Source organism: Paroedura picta, chromosome 3 (genome assembly GCF_049243985.1).
Source record: "Paroedura picta isolate Pp20150507F chromosome 3, Ppicta_v3.0, whole genome shotgun sequence".
NCBI lineage: Eukaryota > Metazoa > Chordata > Lepidosauria > Squamata > Gekkonidae > Paroedura > Paroedura picta.
In genome coordinates, this window is record NC_135371.1 from 155,797,402 (window position 1) to 155,821,999 (window position 24,598).

The 24,598-nt window shown below is 40.5% G+C and overlaps 1 protein-coding gene across 1 annotated transcript in view; it reads right to left on the reverse strand.

Moving 5' to 3' along the window:
* ERN1 (endoplasmic reticulum to nucleus signaling 1) overlaps window positions 1-24,598 on the reverse strand; it is an 84,570-nt gene that overhangs the window by 49,378 nt on the left and 10,594 nt on the right. Inside the window, exon 2 of the mRNA XM_077328852.1 lies at window positions 8,494-8,614. Within this exon, the coding sequence (XP_077184967.1) occupies window positions 8,494-8,614 (121 nt within the window). The remainder of the gene's footprint in view (window positions 1-8,493; window positions 8,615-24,598) is intronic.

The following is a 24,598-nucleotide window of genomic DNA, read 5'->3' on the forward strand; positions in this document are numbered from 1 at the left end:
CATGATTGTATATAAATTATTTTTTTCTGGGATTTTTCAGTTCAGTTCTGCCTCTTGTCCCACCATACCGATCTCACCCTTTCCCGCTGCTCCAGACAGATGAACACTCTATCTCGATCTACATCATAAGGCTGTTGTGTGGATGGCTCCCCCTCCCGGCCAAGCTGCTTGCCCTGCTGTGACCCCTGTGAAAGAGTCATTCGACCTCCAGGTTGAGAACCACCAATCTAATGTTTGCCGGCCATGATGCCTTTTGTAGCAGTGGGATCCTAGTGGAACTGCACAATCTGAATGGCAGGACAATGCAGTCACATTTTTGGTAGGTCAGTTTTTTCTGACTACCACTGCACAAGGAAAAACACTAGATTATCAGATTATCCATCTTTTGTGTATATGTTGTGAAACTTGTTTGACCAGTCACCCTTTATAGGCCATTCGTATCATATTATGGCCCAAAGCTTTACATGCATGCCCCCTTTCACAGTTTCCCTTGTCTCTGGGGAGAAGTACAGAGCATTTTCTTAAACTATTATAGCATTTCAGGTTTGTCAAGGAACAAGCTTAAACGGCATTGCATTGCTTCAGGTCATGTCAAAAGGCTACTGTCTAATTTCTTGTTCCCGGGTCAGGTTCATTGACGTTATGAACTAAAGTTCACAAATGCCCCTTTCTCCTGGGAGCCAGTTTTCCTTGATGGAAATTACATTTCAACCTTCATAGTTCCAGAGATAAAATACCAAATCGCAAACTAGCAATGTGCTCTCACCAACAAACTCCCTGCTACTCATTCAGCACTTAACGAGCCATTACAAACAGATTAATATTATTATATATTAAAAGAAACAAGAAGTGTAACAGTGTCCTGTTTCCAACAGAAACCAGACAGCACACAGACAAGGCATGAAACCCTTCCCCTATTGCTTCTCCCCTACAGCACAGAAGTTCAGTGCTTCTGATTCATGGCCAATTGGACGCATGACCAATGGCCTTAGACCAAATCAGGCCATTGGTCCATCAAGGTTACTACTGCCTTCTCAGACACTGGTTCTCTGGGGACGCTGGTAGAGTTCTTTCACATCACCTAGTACCTGGATGTTCCTTTTAGCCATTCCCTTCATGATTTTGACTAACCCCACTTAAACCATTGACAGCATATTCTTTGTGCACTGTATAAAGAAACATTTTAATCTCCCCTGAACTACTGCCCAACTCTCTATTTCCCACTTTCCTCCAATGGGGACCCAAAGCAGCTTACAGCATCATTTCCCCTTCCTTCAAATCATCCTCACAACGACCATGTGAGGTAGATTACAATGAGGCAGAATGACAGGCCCAAGATTACCCAGTGAGCTTCCATGACAGAGTGCAGATTTTAACTGAGGTCACCCACATCCTGCTCCAATACTCTTAACGTTCCACTAGGTAAGGTTTACCCATTTCATTTGGTGATCTGAAATGCTGCTGTTCTGACTGGAGAGGAAATTTCCTCTCCATCCTCTTTCTCTGCCCTGTGCATAGTTGCATACAACTATATCATGGTCACACCTTTCGATGTTTTGTTGTTTAGGCTTTTTTTAAAGACTCGAACATTTTAGACTTTCCCCAGAAGAATGGTGCTCTAATCTGCTAATCATTTTACTTGCCACAGCCTATACCTTTTTGGTGTTATTCTGTTTGAAATGGGGTGACTGGAACTTTACATAGTATTCCAGATCTGGCCATATGGAGTCATGGGATTTGCCTTTTTGTTTGTTTGTTTCAATACCCTTCTTAATGCCATTCAATGTTAAGTTTGTCTTTTTCATGGCTATCGCACACTGAGCACCTTACTACATGGTGTATGGGCTATCTGTGATCGTGACTTCCAGAAGTTTAATTTTGGGGGGAGGCATTTGAATTTTTGACATGGTCCTAAAGCCAGCACGGGTAGTGGTTAAGAGCGCCGGCTTCTAATCTGGTGAGCCGGGTTTGATTCCCCGCTGCTCCACATGCAGCCAGCTAGGTGACCTTGGGCTCCTCATGGCTCTGATAGTGCTGTTCTGACTGAGCAGTCCTTTCAGAGGTCTCTCAAGCCCACCCCACAGGGTGTCTGTTGCGGGAAGGAAAAGGGAAGGAGACTGTAAGCCACTTTGAGATTCCTTCTGGCAGTGAAAAGCAGGGTATAAAAACCAACACTTCGTCTTCTTAAAGCATGAGGAGGGGGTGATCCTTTCCCCCTTCTGTCTTTCCCCCTTAACACAGAGCAGTCTGAGCAAACGTTGATTTCTATCAAGGAAGTGATATGGGTGAAAAAGGTTTAACTCCTTCCTGCCCTGCCAGTGCTGCAGGCCTAATCTAAATCTGACTCATCACTCCACCCCTGCACCCAGTTTTTAAAGTACTTATCCAGAGGTAGGATCACAGTCCTCCAAATAATACTGATATTTTATGGTTCTAAATATCATAGAATCATAAACTTCCTGGGTCATCTAGTCCAACCCCCTGCACTATGTAGGACACTCACATCCCTATCACTCATTCACTGTAACTTGCCACCCCCTTGAACCTTCGCAGAATCAGCCTCTCCGTCTGATATGCTATCCTCCAGATCCTGGATAACAACAGCCAACTCAGACCATACCAGTATATATGTGATAAGGATTTTTTTGACCTCAGAGTGAATCTGCATGGTTGCTGATGCACTTAATTGTAAAAGGTTGGTGAGGTAGACTATTCTTCCCCATCCTCACAGTCACTCCCCAGACTGTAGAAGATGGTTTGATCCCAGTCCTCCCTCCACTGGCTATGATTTCGTTGAAGTTAATTCTCTTCCCTGCCATTAGTGACAGCTTCTGCCCTCACAGCCCCACCCTGGATTTTATTTCTTGGTTACGCAAGAACATGAGAGAAAATTGAGACAGCAAGTTGGGAATGGGCTGTTAAAGGCATGGCCCAGATACATTTTCTAGCTGGAAATATGGTTCCTTTGGGTTCTGGTTTGGGTTGATAACTCTGGGTTGGGAAATACCTGGAGACTTCGGGGGTGGTGCCATGGCCAGGCAAGGACCTCAGTGAAGTATAGAGCTATGGAGTTCACCCTCCAAAGCAGCCATTTTCTTCAGGGGAACTGATCTCTTTAGTCTGGAGATATGAGCTATGATGCCAGGGGATCCCCAGGTCCCACCTGGGGACTGGCATCCCTAGTTCTCACTGCAATGTCACATTGGTAAGGCATGGTTGGTAAACTATTATTGCTACAACTTGTTAAGGTTAGCAGGCAGGGAGATAGCTTGGGGGTACTGCAATCCTTGGATGAACCTCTCAAAAGATCGAGGAAGTACCTTGAATCCTGGAATGGTTCCTTAATCCAATGGAAAGGCAGATCCTCAGGGGAGAGATTGCCAAATGTATCTTGTCCTGTGCAATCCAGTTTTTTAATCAGCCCATATTAATTCCAGTATGACTGCTGGATCCCACTAATTACTACAGGTAGTCCCTCCCCACTGTTCATGCAAACATTTTGGCGCTTTCGCAGTGTTGAGCAAATAATGTTGCAATCTTATTTGTCCTCCGAGCTTTGCATATGCGTATCACCCTGTTTTCTCCCCTCCAGTGCTCTACTGTAGGTTTCCAAACTACTGTTTCAACTTGGTCTTTCATTTTGCGTTTTCAACATGAATTGCTATTTCATGAATTGCTTTCATGAATTGCTATTATGTTTTAAAGTCACACCAGTATAACAACAAAGCTGTCCAGGTTTTTGATTTCTTCTTATTTCTTTAAGGATCTTCCTTTCAGTCATGACTATTCTACAAGATTTTTATATTGACCACTCATAGGAAAGTGCTGTTTTCATATCTGTGACACCGAGATAGAACTAAGTGAGATATTAAGCTTTTACCTCAACGTTTAGAATTCTAGAGCGGCTTAAAGAACAAAACAGTTTTAAGAGTTTGGCTGCAACCCGTTTAAGACAGGCAAAGTGTGCTAGACACTCGTCTGTGTAAATGAGCCTGCTTCCTACTTGGTTGTAAATTCACTCTGTGGAACACAAACATAAGGAAGAAACTTCTCTTCTGCCACCTCTCACTCCTGTTCTAAAGGGGCTGCAGAAGTAAGTTTAACCAAGTAATCAAAGAAGTTGAAAAAACAAACTTGTATGTAAAATATCAAGGTCAACTCCAAAAAACCCCAAATTAAATTAAACCACAAAACACATATATATGCCATGCCATTGTGTAGAAGTGTAATTTCACAAAAAAGGGCTGTTTTTTTTCATTAGGGAAAAGTGCCCATATATGTAAATGAAGCTGATGGGATTTTATGTACAATTTTTAACTTAATGTTTACAATTTGATTAAACATTCTGTGATTTAATGTCAACTGTTTTGGAATTGAACATGATATTTCTACATACAAGGTTTCCCCTCTTTTTTAAGCTCTGGCTTGAAATCCCCTCCTTCCTTCCTTCCTTCCTTCCTTCCTTCCTTCCTTCCTTCCTTCCTTCCTTCCATTCTTTTATTTATATACCACCCTCCCCTGAGGCTCGGGGTTAGGTTTAACACCTGGTCAGGTATAATGACACAAACACTTCTATGAGATCTTTAAAACAAAAGGATCCAAGGCAGGCATAATATCAAATCATGTTTTAATATCCAGGAAAATATCTTCTCCTGTCTTTGTTGTGTTCAACAGAATGGAGGCTTGATATAATTGTTAGCCATGTCCTGATTGCTCTCTTAAGGAGAAGACTGCTGGAATATAATTGGGGTCTGTATAATTGGGATACGGAACTGGATCTGTTATAACTGAGATATAAAAATTGAATCCATGAATAATTTCACATTTTCCTCTCCATTATCTAGCACAAAGGGTTCTTACCACAGTTTACAATGACTGAAAAGATTTGGAAGTCACAAAAAAGATTTGTTTTTAATACAAATCTTGCAAAATTCTCCATTAGCTGTACCAAATTGTTTTCTGTTTCAAGCTAATAAGGAAACAGGGTGAAAACTGGTTAGCCCCATCACTGTAAAAGATGTCTCAGACATTTCTGTCCTATATAATAAAATTAAAGCAAGCTTAGTTCTCACTGTGTCCTGTGCAAAGAGGTTTTGTAACAATAAGCTAGAACACAGAAATGCTTTTAAAAGCAGCCTTAATGTTATTGACTCTTCTTAATCTGTGTTTTTATTGCTATGTGGAACTGAACCAGTGAGTATTAGGTACAGAACAATACAATGATTGAGTAGACCACATACAGTTAAGAATCTAGATTAGCAGGGCAAATAAAATAAAACTTTCATGTATAGAACTGGACTATCCAGTCTGACAGTTGTAACATACCAATGATATTTTGCAATGCGTTTCTTTAAACCTTGGACTAGTAATTTCCGTGTCATTGCTAGCTACAACAATCTTACTCCATGGACTTTACTGCCCTTTATTTATTATTTGCTTACATACAAGAGTCAAACTCAATAATGAATGCAGTTTACAAAGCCCACCCACCCCCATACATTTACCTATTGTAATACTACAGTACAGGCAACAGTAGAAAAATCGTTATTAAGCTTGGCCTTCTAAACCAGGGAGCTCCCATACAGATGTTGGTAAACACTATGATTAGGCCCATTGCACTTGGACTTGCATAGCCCAGGTTAGCACAATTGTTTCAATATTTGGAAACTAATCAGGGTTAGCCCTATTTGGTATATGCACATCCTAGATATTCCAGACTAATTTTTTTGTCTGGGAATAACCATCCTAACACAACTCTTGCTTGGGTTACCAATGTTGGAGAATGGTGTCAGTTGTTAACAATGTATCCTCCTGGATCAGACTGGTAGACCGTCTAGCCCAGTATCCTGTTGCACAGAGCAGCCAGTGAGTTGCCCTGGAGGGTCAAACAACCAGGGCATACTGGTCAAGACCCTCATCTGACAAGGGAGAGACAGTGGCTCAGTGGCTGAACCTCTGCTTTGCATGCAGAAGGTCCTAAGTTCAATAACTAGCATCTCCAGTTAAAAGGACAATGAAATACCTCAGCCTGAGACCCCTGAGAGCTGCTGCCAGTCTGAGTAGACAATAGTGACCTTGACAGGCCAATGATCTGATGCAGTATAAGGCAGCTTCATCATGTGCATTAATATTCATGTATGTATCTACCTGCTGCCGCCGCCTCTCTGCACTGGTATTCTGTAGACGGAGACTCCCTTCAGTCACTATGACTAGTAGCCATGGATGGACCTCTTCTCCATGTTTAAACCATCTATGCTTCTGGTCATCACAAGCAAATTCCACAGTTTAATAACTCATTTAGAGAAGTACTTCCTTTTTTTCAGTCCTGAACCTTTTTCTCAGCAATTTCATTGGGTAGAAGGGGGCGTACCCAAATATGCAAAATGGCGGGTGCTGCAAAAAACCAAATGCACACATTTCCACACTGAACAGCTCAAAATAGACACTGTCATACCCCCCCTTGAAAAAATGATAACTGAATTTCTGGGCATTCCTTTGCTACAAGGCAAGTGAGGGGGCAACTAGGGTCTGCGCCTGAAAAGGTGAATTTCAATGTGGCAAGGGATGAAAAATTCAACCCTTTAAAAATGCAAATCTAAATGATACCCCTAGTGTGGAAATGGTCCCAGTCTCTAATTTCCTTGGGACGCACAGCAAGGGGCCATGACTTCTCACATACATGTTTTGTGTAATCAGCCTTCAAAAACTCAGCGTTGGCTAATTTATTTTGAGTAGATCATGTTCCTGCACGAAGTAAAAATGAAAGCATCCTTTCTCGTAACTGATTCCAATGTTATACTATCAGCTTACTTCAAAGCAGCATCTGTCCACAAGACATTTTAAGCATTCTGCTTCTCTGGAGGTTTTCCACTACCAACCATTCTTTTATCCACAAATAGGGTTTCCAACTTCCAGGTAGCAGCTGAAGATCTCCCGCTGTACCAACTATTTCCAGGCAGCTAAAAGACCTATTTTCCTGAAGAAAATGGCCACCATGGAAGGTGGATTCTGTAGTACTATACCTCACTAAAGTCCTGCTTTCTACCCAAGCCCTGTGGTCTTCAGGCTCTACCCTTCAAATCTCCAGGTACTTCCCACCCTAGAAATGGCAACCCTATCCACAGGCAATATCTGAAGTTTAACAATACAGTCAATTCATTTAAAAATAGTGAAAGCTGCAGTATGAAGTATGTGCTCGCTTTTTCCTTCAGCTCACTTTTGGCTCAAGAGATTTAGTTCATTCAATGTTTCAGCTAAGTTTAAATGCAAACCTGACTGCCCGCTATAGAAAGAGAAAAAATATATTTTTAAGGCAATGTTTTGCCTGCTAAGCAAGAGTTGTACATGCAGATTGCTTTTTCCATCACAGGCTGTTTGCTCTGGGAATAGAACTGATCACTGTAGGTACACAGAAGGCACTCCTTATCAGACAGCCACAAATATTGGCACACCATCAATTAAAACACTCCAGAATATCACAGCAGTACAAATTGGAAGTCATGGAATAGCACAGCCAGACCTCAAAAGCAAAAGGGTGGCCTATATTCCAGTCATAATGCCAGTAGGGTAAAATTCTTAGGCGGTCAGGCTAAGACCAGATAGGCCAAAGTTTAGGTTCCTGCCCAAGATGCAGCTTGCTGGATGAATCACCTTCTCATAGTAACCTACCTCATAAGGTTATTGTAAGGATAAAAGGGAGGACAAGAGAACTACATATATTATATTATGCCAACTATAAGTATCACTCCACTTAGAGGAGAGCAGGAAAAGGTTCCTGTTGGCAGTAGAGGACAGGATCCGCAGTAATGGGTTTAAACTGCATGGAGAATGATATTGGCTAGATAACAGGAAAACATTTTTCACAGTCAGAGTAGTTCAGCAGTGGAATAGGCTGCCTAAGGAGGTGGTGAGCTCCCCCTCACTGGCAGTCTTCAAGCAAAGGGTGGATGCACACTTTTCTTGGATGCTTTAGGATGCTTAGGGCTGATCCTGCATTGAGCAGAGGAATGGACTAGATGGTCTGTATGGCCCCTCCCAACTTTAGGATTCTATGATTCTTGGAAGAAAGGAAGGATAAAGATACAGTTAGCACTAAAAATAATGTTATTGGACCCAGAAAGCTCCAACAGTTAGGCTAATAACACCGTGCTTGGTTCTGTGACATTAGTTAGTATTAACAAGCAGGATGCAATTCATGCCAGGAGCAGCAGTGCAATAATACACAAAACCTTTGAAGATATATGCAGATATATTTTTTAAAATCGATTATTCTTGACCAGAAACAGAGTGTAATCCTATGATGAAGAACTTTACATGGGATTGTATTGCTACAAACCAACTTTATGCAAACATACTTGTGAATAAGAGCCATTTAAATCGACAGAACTGACATCCATGTAAACATGAATGCAACCCGGACTGCAGACAGATCTTCCAAGATTATACCATTTTAACAGTGGCTACAAAGGAGACAAGGTAGCATCTCAAACTCACCTTCTTTCAAAGTCCACTTAATTGACCCTGTCCTCTTGCTCACAGCATGTAGGTTCCCGTCCAGAGTTGAAACAAACAGCAATGTTTCCGGAAGAGTCACTGAATTGGCATTTCCACAGCTCTGGGGAAAAAACAAACAAACCCCATTGTTTACTATTGACTGAGGAAAGTTGTAGGATAGCAAGCAGTCAAAAAGGCAAGAGCGGCAATCTTCCACCCTACTTCCCTGTAAGGATTGCTCAGCCTTCCCTTCAAGATAAACGGCTTAATTACACAAACCAACTTGGAGATCTGACTGATGTCCTACAGGATCACTGCTAAGTTCATGTGTCCCCATTTCTGAACTTTGCCTTGTTGCAACCATATTTTCATCACTTTGACTGTTCAGTTTAGAGATCGTAGGGAAAGAGATTGAGGAGTGGTTAATGTCACTTGACAAGGAACTTGACAACAAAACAGAAGTTCTAAACCTGCTTCATATTGCATTTTAATCCCACCTCTGAGACTCAAGGATATCTATGGAAAACAGTTGTCCCTTGCCTTCAGGCACCAATGGCAGAAGCAACTATCATGGAAAGGCTGCTGCCTCAGTAAGCAGATTTTGTGCATCCTTGACAGCAAAATAGGAGAGATTATTTGACTGCTGGGCCAGGATTCTTTGGGAAATTCTCCTGCATTAATATCAGGCTGCAGAACTGCATGATATCTTGCCCCATACTATTTATTTTATAGGATTGATATCCTGCCTGTCAGCAGAATCAAGGCCATCTAGGCACTTAAAAACAGCAGGAAAAATAAAAACAAAAACATAAAATGGAGTTAAAAGAAAAGCTAAAAGACATGTATATACAAATTCAGAAATATCAACTAAAGCACAGGGCAGGGAAGAGGGATCATCGAGGGAATGCCAGACAAAACAAAGTCTTAAACCACTGGTAGAAGACAATAATAGTAAGAGGACATACAATATTCCTGGGGAGGGAGTTCCACAGTGATACAGACCTATCTTTTTGTTGAACGTCAATTATAAAATCTTTTGCTACAGTAATGACAGAAAGACTAAGAAAATGTGGACCAAATTTAATATACACCGATCAAAAAGGCTTTGTACCAAAGAGGTATATGAAAGATAATACATGATTCATAATGGATACAATCAAATTTGTGAACAAGAAAAGAAAAAATGCAGTTTTTTATTTCTGGATGCAGAGAATGCATTTGATAATTTAACATGGCTTTTTCTACTGAACATACTTCAAAATATGGGCTGTGATTCTGAATTTTAGAACTGGATGCAACATATATACTCAATCCAACAAAGATGTTAATAAATGGAAAATTAACAGAAACAATTCAATTGTAAAAGGAACACACAGGGAATATCCCTTGTCATCCCTACTATTTATCCTAGCAATAGAGACTTTAGCTACAAAAATTAGATAAGACAAGGATCAAAGGAATAAAAGTTGATGATGTATAATTTGAAATGAAAAGCTATGCGGGTGTTGTAGTTCTGACTGTCTTGGATCCCCCAAAATTGTTACAGTATGTAATAGAACATATTGAAAAATTGGATCCTTCTCAGGATTCAAAATCTACAGGAAGAAGACAAAAATTATAACAATTTTTTAAAATTTAGAATAAGATACTGTGTACAGTAGCTAATGATTCCATTAAATATCTGGGAATAAATGTCACTGGACAAAATACATCTTTAAAAAATTATCAGAAGATTTGGAAATTGATACAAGTAGATTTACCTGGATGGGAAAAGGAACACACCAAGGATATCCTTTGTCACCCCTATTATTTATCCTATAGATAAAAATCTTGCAGCTGGGAAGAAACACTGCAATCAAAATGCATTTACTGCCAAAACTAATTTTTTAATTCCAAATGCTACCTATACATATAGACTACTGACAGACCCCCAAGGGGGTGGCAGGTTACAATGGATGAGCAATAGGGTTGTATCCTGCATAGTGCAGGGGGTTGGACTAGATGACCTATGAGGTCCCTTCCAATTCTATGATTCTATGAAAGAATGGCAAAAGACAGATAAATAAATTTATCTGGAATGGCAAGAAACCAAGAGTAAGCTTTAAAATTTACAAGAGGAGAAAAAGAGAGGAGGGGTAACAGTTCCATATATAAAATTATTACCAAGTGGCAGGCCTGGTTTGAATTGCTGATTGGATTAAAACCCAAGAAAAAAGAAAACAAAAAACAAAACTTGAATCACACAATTATTTATGGATTAAAAATCAATTTAAACAACCATTGTCTGGGCTTGTGTGCAGGAGCACAAATCCAGGGCGGATGAGGTGCACCGGACCAAATGTTCCCCTGGGCAGGAGCAAGAAGAGGCGGGACAACCGCCTCCAGCCTATTGCCCAGTGTGGAGCCACCAGTGTGGAAATGGTCAAAAGGAATCATACAGAGATGGATTTTTGAGAATAGCCATCAGCTTCAAAACTAAAGATTAATACAGAAAGGGTTCTAAGACAGCTGATTATAAAATAAAAAGACCATAAAAAGACCAATAGATATATAACATTGCTTCAGTTAGAAACAGAAGAAGTGAAAAGAAGGATGATTATATGCAGAATTTTAGAGTACAGATACCTATGCCTCAATGAGAATAGGCATTATGAGAAACTGGTACAAAATGTTTTTTACAAGATATATAACCCCAAAGGATATTGAGAAAGTAGGAAAAAAATACAAAGGAAAATGCTGGAAATGTCAAGACACAGATGTGAGTAGGCTTGTAAACAAGCAAAAAGACATTGCAAGGAAATATATGGGAAAATGCACAGCATATAAATATTTAAATTCCCTGTGTTAGCTAAAAGTATGCTATCAGGTATACTGTCTAATAAATTTCCCAAAAGTCTGATAGAGATATTCAAATACATGGTGACAGCAGAAAGAATTATCCTTGTAGGAAAACTGAAATTAGATATTTGTCTAAGCTTAGAAGAATGGAAACATGAACTTGCCGCCTATGCAGGAATGGCAAAATTAACAGCCTATTTGTGAATCAGATAAATTATGAAATTTGAGAAGAGGGTGTATTATACAAACAGAAGACACATTTAGAATGAGAAACAGTTTTAAAATCGCATATAAATGTATTGCAATGCAAGAAGGAAAATGAGAACAAGTTTTATAATAGACATCTTGAATATGACTGCATAAGGAAGTGCATTTCCTTACGAAAAGTCATCAAAACTTATAAGCATGTTTTCAGCCAATCAAAAAAAGCACACAAAAAAACAAAGCCAAATCCTGACCAGCACTCTTATGAGCGTTAAATTATAACTGAAACAACTGTTTAATCTCTGTTTTTATGGTTTAGACACCTGTCATGGTTGTGAAGTTTCAGAAAGATATTTAAATCTCAAATTACTATTGCGGGTAAAGTTTCAACTTTCATAATTACCACTCCATCCAATAAACAGTGACATTCTAGATAACCAAATCGTTCCATGACAGCAGAATATGTTTAGAACAGAACTAGAATATCAGCAAGCTCTGACACGTCACATCCTGGTTCTTGAAAAGTTCTGCATTTCCTAGTCTATTAGTAATCCAGTACAGCCTTTCAAAATAAAATTACTCAGCTATAGCAAACTCCTCTGCAGGGCACAGTCTGGACCACAACACTGCATCTCAGAAATAGGAATCAGACTCAATGCAAATAAATCTACAAAGGGGTTGGGAAAATTTAGGCATTACTTAATTCAATACAGCACAGGGTGGCTCCTATAAAAAAAGGATACTCACAGTGAAAGATAATCACAAAAACATCAAATCATGTCTGTTATGACATCTTTCACTTTCTTTCTCCTTGAAGGGGATACAAGAACAAAACCAACCCTGGGTCACCTATTCAAGCCTCCAACAAAACTAAACCAGATGCTTTTCCTGAATGGTCACCACTGCTCTGTGGGAACAGAATGTTTATCAGTGCACCACTGGCTCGTGTGTGAGCATCAATGCTCAAAAAAGTTTAACCCACCTGGTATACCCGGCACACAACACATTATAATTAAGGGTTAATGCATTCAGATTCAATACTAAAAGATAAAGGTAAAGGTATCCCCTGTGCAAGCACCGAGTCATGTCTGACCCTTGGGGTGACGTCCTCTAGCGTTTTCATGGGAGACTCAATATGGGGTGGTTTGCCAGTGCCTTCCCCAGTCATTACTGTTTACCCCCCAGCAAGCTGGGTACTCATTTTACCGACCTCGGAAGGATGGAAGGCTGTCAACCTTGAGCCGGCTACTGGGATTGAACTCCCAGCCTCACAGGCAGAGCTTTCAGACTGCATGTCTGATGCCTTACCACTCTGCGCCACAAGAGGCTCTGGATTCAATACTATCTGCTGAAATTGTAATATAATTGTGTGCTATCAAGTTGCAAGTGCTTCATAGCAATTCTAGGACTAGAGAGTTTTCCAGATAGATCTCCTGTTCAATTAAATGCTTTACCCTAAAGGCCATCATGCACTTTAGGGTGTTTCCACACAGTGTCAACTTTATTTTAATGTTTAAAGGGAAGATGTGCCTCAAATACATGGGGAAAATATGCCCAAGATATGACCATTTGAGCAAAGCCACCCTAAAATGTAATAAATTCAATTTACATTTTAATATAAATTAAGTAGAATGATGGGAAAAACAATTCTATGAACACTTGCTTGGAAGTATGGCCCACTAGGGTGAAAGTGACTTCCCTCAAGGAAGTACAAACAGATGCCTCACTCAAATTGCATGCAAACATTCTGCTGAGAAATCAAGAATATGAGAATGGTCAAAATAGTCTTCTCCAGGAATGAATTATGTGGGAATAGGGGGACATTATAATACCACAACTTATTTATACTGGGTTATATTAGGGGGCTATCTTACATAAACTTTACTGGCAATCCAATCCTAGGTATGCTAATCAGCAGTAACTCCTACCATGTTCAATGGTGTCTACCCGTGGGTAAACATGCACAAGATTATATTGTAAGACAACACTGAAATCTACATAAACTTCCGAAGAAGGAGCTAAAGTTTTGTTTTTTTAAGTGATACCATTATCATGCGTTACAAAATAAAATGAGGAAAAACAATCAGTCCCTGCCTCAAAGTTTACAGTTTCTGTTTTGACAATGGGGGAGATGATAGGGAGGGAAATTATTGATAAGATTTTTTTTTAACTGCAGTCAGAACTATGCAATTCTGACACTTCTTTGATCAGGAAATCTTATATGAAGAAGAGTTTGTTCTTATATGCCACTTTTTTCTACCAGCAGGAGTCTCGAAGTGGCTTACAATCATCTTTCCTCTCTCCACAATAGTGAGGCTGAGAGAGCCCTGATATTACTGCTCAATCAGAACAGCTTTATCAGTGCTGTGGTGAGCCCAAGGTCACCCAGCTGGCTGTATGTGGGGGAGCATGGAATCAAACCTGGCTTGCCAGATTAGAAGTCCTTGCTCCTAGCCACTACGCCAAGACACAGACTTTCCCATAAGTTAACAGATAATGAAAGAGTAAGAAACAGGATGTGAGAATCCTGGCTGTTACTTATTTGTTTAACTAGGGGAGTACAGTAACTTCTGTTTACGCAGTTTCATCTTTCTAGGCAAGGTCACTTCTGAAGGACATAATCAGAAGGAGGAGAGAATTACTCTTGCTATTCCCAAAAACTTTAATATTTTTTCTATTTTGCTAATCAACAATTCTTTCTCTCCTATAGTATTCATATTGACTTCTCTCATTGTAGGTTTCAAAGTATTCCGAGGGCATCCAAAACTCAATGAAGCATAATTCTATTATCTGACCTATGGCAATATTTAAACAAGTACTTTTAAATTATCACAAAATACTCTCTTTGGTATCAACTACCAATAAATAAACCTACCATGAAGCATATGGCTGTTTCCCACCCCTGGGGAACAAATGACACCCCTTCATCTATTAAAAGAAAATATTTATACAGCAGTATTTGTTTTGGCTAGCAGCCTTTGCCTAAGATCTAACTGACTACATTTACTGCCAGAAAGAAAAGAACAGAAGCATGTGTTTTCCAAGAAATAACTCTAGTTAAGCAATACTTTAACCACTACAGTACTGGCTAGCATTTTATTAATAAACAAATTGCACAAAAGCACAAAAATCACTAAGAAAAATAGGAGTTTCCTCTCACAGAGCAAAACTAATTGGGGATTTGTCTTTTTGACAAGAGAAGTGTATCAAAGTAAGTTGTACATTTGCAATGTCAAGAAAACATGTATCTGACCTTGGGATTAAAAGAAAAATTACTTTTCTAACCCTCAAAAAACTCTCTGGTGGCACAATAGAGGAAACTGACTGATGGAAGGAAAATGGTGCCAATAATGGTAGAGTCTTGAAAATGGACAGCTCTCTGTCCAAACTTCATGCTAATGTACTTGGACTATGTTTTTTTCAGAAAAAAACTGTAGTAGAACAGACTGGAGGAAGTGTGTGTTGATAAGGCCATCCATGGTCTGGGCCCGGTGTACCTGAGGGACCGTCTCTCTGCCAATGTCCCCCGAAGAGTGCTCTGCAAACAGTAACCCATTGGTGGACCTTGGCCCCAAGGAAGTATGTTTGACCTTAACCAGGGCCAGGATATTTTCAGTCTTGGCCCCCACATGGTGGAATGGGCTCCCTGAGGAGATCTGGGACTTGACGGAACTGGATCAGTTTTGCAGGACCTGGAAGACGGAGCTCTTCCACCAAGTATCTGCCCCCCCCCCGACAGAAAACACTGCCATCAAATTATCTTAATCTGGAAAAGATCTAGTAGGGGGTCTCTAAGAAATAATGTCTGCAACTGCTGTTACTGCTAGTCAAAGATGATGTTCTAAGTGTTTTTGTTTTAAATTGTTATCTATTTTTGTTTTGAATTATATGCTGTCCACTGCCCTCGTCCAGCCTGCCAGGAGGGTGATATATAAATTGAATGAATGAATGAATGAAAGGAAAAATGTGGAAAGTGGATGATTAGAAGATATTTTATGGAAGATTTAAAGAGACAGCACTTTTTTATGGAAGCCAAAGTAGAGAAAAACAATTACCAGGAAGCCACAAGTTTTTATAGAGCTTGGGCAGTCCTTGAGACAATATATATTATGATGATCTACAGCGGTTCTTATTCAGCAGATAGAATAACATGTTTTTATATGATTCTTTAACATATTCCTTGTGATACACCTTGTGAGATTCCTTGTGATACACCTCTTGCTCATTCTGAAATTAAACATCCATGTTCCCTTGTAGGGGTTGTAAACAGTTTGCTAATCTTATTACTTACTTCCTAGCAATCCATACACTCCTGAATCACTTGATGTGGAACATATGCAGTTAATTTTTATTCATTAAAGCACTGAAGTATATGTATACCTTTGCTTATCATCACCTAGATAGACCACAAGGTCCTGCCATTAATTAACTGTTTCTGCAAAACAGAGACAAGACAAAATGTCCTTTACACTTTTGGGCTAGCAATTGCTCCTCTCAACAGCAAGCAAGATAAATTCCCATTTTAAATGATTGTATTTCATTGTATTTTAACGTTAGCTCAATGTAAAAGAATACTTTACCCAGAACGCATGGCAAAATTAAAACTTACTCCCTTTCTCAGATGTCAGCTTTGAACATCCCAGGAGGCTCTTACATTAAAAAAAAAAAAAAAAAACAGCCCAGGATTCAAGCAATCAGTTCTGTCTGCTGTGTAATTATACATTCCAGTATCTCTTGTGCGGAATACGGACAGGTACATCTGTTCAGAGACTTTTGCTATTGGGTGAAAGCATGGGATGTTCTTGTCCTGTCAAACATAGGAAGATCCATAAAGTGTATGACATGGAATCATAATTATCTAAAATAAGAACCATGAGTCTACTCTACTGTCCTTTATTCTATAGCCATAAAGCAGCCCTTTTATTGTTGATAAACCCCTGGAACATTCTTCAGGCTTTGAGAAACCACAGAAGTGGCATGATTGTGCAGAATATGGTTGGGAAGTATAGCTATGTACATGCCCACCCAGGGCCCTTCGTCTTCCCACCCCCTCCAGGCCCATGATTAGCCATTGGGGGGGGGGCAGGCTGACATGACCATAATTGGTCGTATCACCCAATAAATATTCAATGAATTAAAAATAAAATAAAATTAATTAACTCCAATTCATTCAGGAAACTTTTTTAGGGTTCTCAAGAAACCCCAGGGTTTCATGAAACCCTGGTTGAGAAAGCCTGCCATAAAGTGAAAGACAAGACACAGACTAATAAAACTAGTGCTGTTTAATATATTTATATGTTTTTAATTAATTGAAAGGTTGCTTAAAATAGTATGTATACTCATAAAAACTGCTTCTAATTGTCATGTTGAAAGCTATTGTTTCTAGTCTCTGACTTTAATCTGATAATGCAATTTATTCCATTATAGTTTTATATATGCTCCTTAAGCTAGAACATTTTATTCTTTCCACAGCAATTAATGATCTTGAAAGTCCAAGCTTTAAAAGTAAAAGAAGAAGAGAAATGGGAGGGGGAAATGTGTTGTAGGATGAGGAGAGAAAGGAGAAGGGGGCAAGGTGAGGAGATGAAGACCATACAAATAAAATATTAAGGAGTGAAAAAGTAGTACACATTTCCTCTGGTAATCCAACTGTCATGATCTTAAGTCAACACTGTAATATTTTCAAAGTAACATCAGATTTACCTTGCATGAGCCTATCAGACTAATTATATTAGAGGACTAATTGATGGGTAATTGCAATGCCATCACAAAGATGGTATGTGAAATGTGTTTCCTGCATGCAAGTATGGTACAAATTAGTTTGGTTCCTCATGTGGTATTCAACAGATTATATAGATCATCGAAATACAATTTTAAAAAGGGCATTGTTCTTGTTAGGTGTGAAGTTGTGTCCGACCCATCGCAACCCCATGGGGCATTACCAGGATATAAAAAGCACATTACATAAATCTTAGGAATACCTGCATTGCACATCACATAACAAGTATTTTAATTTTACCTGGAATTCTTTCAAACTACTTATTCAACCTCCATCAACACTGTTATTCAACATCTTATTCCTCCCCAACATGAAAGTATTTGAGGAAATAACTTCAGAACGCAAAAACTCTGGAGGAGTGGAAATTAAAAGGACGGCTCCCGTGGAAGGCGACCCTGCAATGCTCAAACTGTTCTCTTGCTACACAACTGATTATAGAGTTGCAACATCTTGAGAATGGGGAACTTGTAAAAACTTCCGCAGAAAGGGGAACCTGGAAGACTTTCACATAATACTATAAATAACAGAAACAGAGCCTGCATAATCAATAGGGAATACATATGCAACATTTGTCTGGACAAATTATTCTGCTTCACTATACTTATTAAGACACATCCAAATGAATGTTCTTCCATCACTGATTGGGATCTGGAGTTACCCAATCACACCTGAGGGAGGGGCAAGAGTTAACTTTTACTTCTGGCAGAAGTCCCTTATGCCTTATAGAGTGCTGCTCCAGAAGACTTTCAATCTTCAAGGAGCTGGGAGGGCGGTACAGGAAGAAAGGGTCACCACCAGAAGACCACAAAAGCCCCGTGCGTAGAACAGCATATGTAGCAATTTGGATCAAAGAGATGGGATTGCTAGGAGTAATAATTCTGCTGTTCTAAACTGACTGAAAAGGCCCAATAGAACAGACTCATCAGCTCAACTACAGTCTGTGCTCCCAGCTATGTTTCCATATATAAATCCATGTAATATTCACTTGACTTTTTCTTGGGTAAGGTTAATATTCGCTGTTTTTTTCCTCTTTCTCTCCTTTCTGGTCCACAGATATGTAAATTTGGGCTTGAAAGCAAAAATGCATATTATATGTATTTCCGTGGTTCCCACAGTCACCGGACTTTCTTTTACCATTTAATCTAATTGCAGGTGACCCCATAGCTGCTTATCTCCCTGGGAGGAAAGAAGGTACATGTCCCTGTATCTTTTGCCACTTAGGGAGAAAAATAGCTGTGAAGGTCTTCTAATGCAGAGGTAGTCAACCTGTGGTCCTCCAGATGTCCATGGACTACAATTCCTGACAGCATTTGTTGCCAGGGGCTTATGGAAATTGTAGTCCATGGACATCTGGAGGATCACAGGTTGACTACCCCTGTTCTAATGGTCTTCTGCTCAAGTTGGAGATGCTTTTTTTAAATAAAAGAAAGCCATTAGGAAACAGAATCACAGAACTACCAAGTAGCTGGCCATTGGACATTAATAGCGCCCAGGCTTGTAAGTATGTCCCAGGAGGGTTAGAGTGTGGATTAACATATAATTATTGTTATTTCTGGTTATGCTGTATAAGGACTAGTTGAATGCAGGGCTATAGGATTTGGAACTCAATTTTTTAAAGTTTTTGGTTATTTCACCACACTGATGCAAGTGTTCTACTCCTGCTGACATGGGCAGGAGCATGCGAAAGATCACCGATCCATTATCTTTCCCGTACCACATACCCTCTCTAACCACAACTGACTCCTGAAGGGCCTTGCACAACGCAACTGCACATTATCTGGATGTCCTACTGTACCACAGCAACCCTAAAACTCAGGATGTGGAGTGCAAAAACCCATTTACTCAATCTGTCCACATTTTGCCTTACACAAAAGCAGATTTTGCCACTGGCTAATTCAAAAGTTGACACACAAACTCCAGCTAGCAGATAAAGAGAGGTGTGCATCCAGAGGTCCAGGCAAAGTAGCAAGGACTTACCTTTCACTTAAGCTTTGGAGCAGAGCTCTCTGCAAAATGCTAGATGGCGTCACCCCAAGGGTCAGACATGACCCGGTGCTTGTACAGAGGATACCTTTACCTTTTTTAACAAGGGCCCCATAACATTTGGAATGCCATAACCATGAATGCAGTAGAACAACATCTGAGACCAGAGGCACCTTTAAGACCAACAAAGTTTTAGTCAAGGGATAAGCTTGTGCATGCACACTTCTTCATTAGAATTGCACTGGTCCTGCTGCCTAGGATTGTGATTCTGTGCTGTAGTCCTGGTGAACTGGCATTTGCCCCAGTGAGGCACTGTGTTCTGCTGCTGGGCACTAGTAGGGTGGCTCAGGGTTCTGCTCTCCCTGTTCCCCCTCAGTTTCTACTTCAGAGATTCTCCAATGAGAACCTGGTCCTGTTGGGTTGGCATTGCCACAGTGGAACTGGTTCTGCTGGACAGTATTGCAACTGGTCCTGTTCCTGGGCTGGATTTCCCAAAATGCCCCCCTCCCTCACTTTCACTGCAGAGATTCTGCAGGACACGTACTGTTGCCTATTTCCCCTCATAGGATACAATAGATGATGGGACACCTTCTAGCACTTCACACTGGTAGTATAATGTGGATATCTCACACCAGTGAAATTTTTGATCCTAATCCTGTTCTGTGAAATTGTTCAGAAAATACCAACCAGGGTAGCTTTATCTACTAGAAAGGATACTTAAGAAAGAAGAAGAAGAGTAGGTTCTTATATAACAATAATAACAGGATTTATTCCACACTGCTATCAGCAAAGCTGTCTCGTGGCGGGTTGCATAAAGTTAACTTCTGCAGTAGCCAAATTCACTTGGTTGACTATTGAGATTAGGAATGTTTGGAAGAAATCTGGAGGAAATATGAAGAAGGATTGTACTACTTGCTAAATTTACAATGTATTTTAGATTATCTAGACTTAAATTTTAACATGATTGTTATTTATGATCCTTAGAATTTTCCTATTTTATTCCTTTGTAAATTGTAATTTATTTTATCTGTATGTAGTCTGTATTCTGGTCAAGTACTGTAATAAATCTTCTGATTCTGAATGGGTACTAGAAAGGATACCAAAAAAAGCTTCATGCAAATGCCACATAGGCCAAACTTATATCAAGTGGTAGCAAACATTACCAGGCTTGTGTATACTCAGGTTTATGGAAACCATCTCCATTAACCGCATTATTGGGTAAAAATAAAATTAAACCTAATTTACGTTTTCTGCTATAAATCCATTATGTTCAGAATAAACTGTTACAACCTGAAATCCTGCTTTCTGTAATGATCAGGAGGGGTCTCTTTCATTTACTTTGTTTGCTGACAGAATCAGAACTATCTGGTAGGCCTTCGTAAAGCCAGGGACAGACTGTTGTAATGCACTCCACTTGAGACTGCCCCTAGACCTTGTTTGGAAGATTCATCCCAGCGTCATCAACGAAGAAGTGATATATAAACGAAAAAGAGAAAATAAACAATGGCCCAGTTAAAACAAAATGCTGATCATATGCAATATCACAAAGATGGGTTTGATTTGGCTGCTAGGCCAACGTATGTGCTCTACACCAGTGGTCCCCAACCTTAGAGAGCCAGTTTGGTGTAGTGGTTAGGAGTGCGGACTTGTAATCTGGCATGCCAGGTTCGATTCTGCGCTCCCCCACATGCAACCAGCTGGGTGACCTTGGGCTCGCCACGGCACTGATAAAACTGTTCTGACCGGGCAGTGATATCAGTGCTCTCTCAGCCTCACCCACCCCACAGGGTGTCTGTTGTGGGGGGAGGAATGGGAAGGCGACTGTAAGCCGCTTTGAGCCTCCTTCGGGTAGGGAAAAGCGGCATATAAGAACCAACTCTTCTTCTTCTCTTCTTCTTTCTGAGGCTGGGGACCGGCAGGGCATCGGTCTGCGCCCACGTGGACCACGCCCACGCAGCAGGCCGCGCTCTCACGGGCCGCGCATGCGCGATGATTCCCTCTCCCCGCCCTCCCGCAGTAAGAAGCTTCCCGGGCCGCAAGCTTGCGGCCTGGGAAGTTTTTTACTGCGTGGGGGGGGGGAGAGGCCCGCAGGTTGGGGACCACTGCTCTACACAACTGCTCCAGCATCTGCCCTGGCTTTTCACTTAATGCCTTTCATGGATGCTATTTTTAAGCTTAGATCCCTACAGAACTTGAGCTCACTGCTTTTACATCCCATTGCAATTATCACAGCCTGCTAATTTACTAATGCTACCAATGCCCCAAGCTACAGCAACACTGCATACACATAGAATCATAGAATTGTAGAATTGGAAGGGGCCATACAGGCCATCTAGTCCAACCCCCTGCTCTACGCAGGATCAGCCCTAAGCATCCTAAAGCATCCAAGAAAAGTGTGTATCCAACCTTTGCGTGAAGACTGCCAGTGAGGGGGAGCTCACCACCTCCTTAGGCAGCCTATTCCACTGCTGAACTACTGTGTGAAATTTTTTTCCTGATATCTAGCCTATATCGTTGTACTTGAAGTTTAAACCCATTACTGCATGTCCTCTCCTCTGCAGCCAACAGAAACAGCATCCTGCCCTCCTCCAAGTGACAACCTTTCAAATACTTAAAGAGGGCTATCATGTCCCCTCTCAACCTCCTTTTCTCCAGGCTGAACATTCCCAAGTCCCTCAACCTATCTTCATAGGGCTTGGTCTATGAAGACCTGCTCTTTCTCAGAGGTTAGCCCAGCACTCCGCTTCCTCACAGACTTGCCCTGACATCTTTTCCAAGCCCTACTCATTCTGGCAAGCAGACATTTACTGTTAATGCTGGCCGGATCTCTTTTCCAAGTGAGATAAAAATGTTACTCATTACATACGCAACACAACATGCAAATTAGCTGCGCCCTCCAGCAGCTCATGTATATACCTCTAATGCATGAACAAAGTAATTTCCCACAACTCAAAGGGTACCATGCACCGTTGAGGCAGTCATAGTTATTTATTTTATATTTATAATATATTTATATTTTGACGTAGGCCTCTTCAGAAGGTCTTGGGGTGGCTCACAACAACATGATTAAAAGCTTGTACCAACTATCGGTTTTAAAATGACATCATCTAAAAATCAATTACACTCCAACAAATTTCCCTACAAAGCCCGGGAATTAAATAGATTGAATACGGATTATTGACCCAGGTGTAAGATGGTGGGAGTAGGAATCTGGCTGGGGGGGGGGGTCCTTATTTATCTGAGATTTTTATGCCACTGTTTCCCAAATCTGATGCACGTTTACTTGGGAGCTACTACTGACGGAATTTTTTCAAGGAGTAAATGTGTCGCACCGCACAAAAACCAGTGTAGATCATGGACAGCAGGAGTGGTTTGGGAGGGGAAAGCAGCCCTGAAAAAGGGTCCCATCCCCAGTTCTCAAAGGAGGGAGGGAAAGAGGAAGAGAAAGACTGTCTATCCCGGTGACACATGAACTGGTGGGTTGGATGCCTCTTTCCACATGCTGCAAAAATCCTTGAGTGAGCCAGGTGCTGCCTTTCCCACGCTGGCCCAGGTGAGGGAGAGGCCAACAGCTTACTAGGAAACATCCCAATGGCTCACAGCCAGTCTACTCCTGATGGAAATCCATTGTTAAGTATACATGTAGCCTGATCCTATTCACAATGACTTAAGAATGTGCTACTGAATTCAGTAAAACTTACTCCCCATGTATTCATGCTAAGGATGGGACTAGATGGCCTGTATGGCCCAACTCTATGATTCTATTCTAATTAATAATATTTATTTACTTATTATTTAAACGTATCACCCGCCACTCCTGAACCAGCTTGTGGTGGGTCACAATCTGTCCATATAAAACCCCAGTAAAACCCCATTAAAACAAACAAAGATAGCACTTGAAGTATTCCATCCCTGTTCAACATATTGCTACTCAATCTTGGATTGAGTGGGCTGGCAATTAATCAATAGACAAAATCAGAGCAGCCTGTCAATGCAAAATTCTGGCACTTAATTAAGGATAAAGTGAACAAACTGCTCGCTTGATATGAGTACACTTTGCTACTTTTCTACAACATTACTAAAAACATTGGAAGCTACTGTTCAATTTGTTCTGCAACTTGGCTCCACCAAGAATGAACAGTCCCATCTGACATTCAGATCCAGCAATATCTAATATTGAGAAAGAGTCAAGGAAGTTATTTATCAAAGGTACAATCATAACCTTTATTGGGAATCTACCCTCAGGTTTCCGTTAAAGGTTATGAATTTCAAAACAATAATAATTTTTCACCGCATTCCTTCGAACATCATTATCGAGTAAAGATTTGAACTCTCTGTACAGATTATTCATACAAGTTGTCACAGGCTCAGACTTTAGTGATTGGCTTTTAAATAAAGACTGACGCAACGAGACCGGGCCATGAAGCAGAGTTCAGATTTTAACAACTCACATACTTTCACTCAGTGAAAAGCAATTGTGTATATATAGGAATCGCTCCTACTCCATGTACAAGAGGATAATGTAGCATAGCCCCAGTTGCACATGTGGTTCTGGACCCAAAGGTGAAAACAGGTCATCACAGGGTGTCTCCTGCATTTGTCCCCCTTCTCTTTCCCCCTGTAATGGGGGAGGGAGGCAAGAGAAACACCCTTCTTCCTTTCACTCAATTATCTATTAATTGGGGGAAAGGAATAAAATAGAAGCCGACCAATGGAACACTGCTGTCATGGACCCTAGGATTTAAGTCAACCCTTGACTGTTTTCAAACTCAAACTGTATATCTGTACTTTTCTGCAAAGTAAGAAAACTGTGGTAACGACTCATGTTCAGTTCATGTTAAATCATACATGAATGACTGAATTCAAATTATTAATTATGATGATCACTACTATATACTTCTATTTTTAAAAAACGACCTTTACAAGAAACAAAATTAGAGGTCTGCCGTCAACAGATCAGCTGGTAAAGTCCAATACATAGAACCCTTTTCTCCCCAGCTACCAGGCCGGTAGATTATGGAAAAATAGTTTTCTTTCCTCTTCCTACTAAATTGTCCCTGACCAGATGCCTTTCCTGAGAGACCCACCTATCACTCAAGCTCTCTCTGGTACTGTCCCCCCTCAAAGTACCACAAATAATGTGAGCCATTTCCATCACAAGCATAATGCAGGATTTGTTTTACATTTTATATATCCCTATATAAATCAAATACATCTTATGCATTCCTCTTACCCATTGCAATATTACAGTGTTTAGGCTTTCAGCTTCCAAAAGCAATTTCATTAAAGCATGTCTTCCCA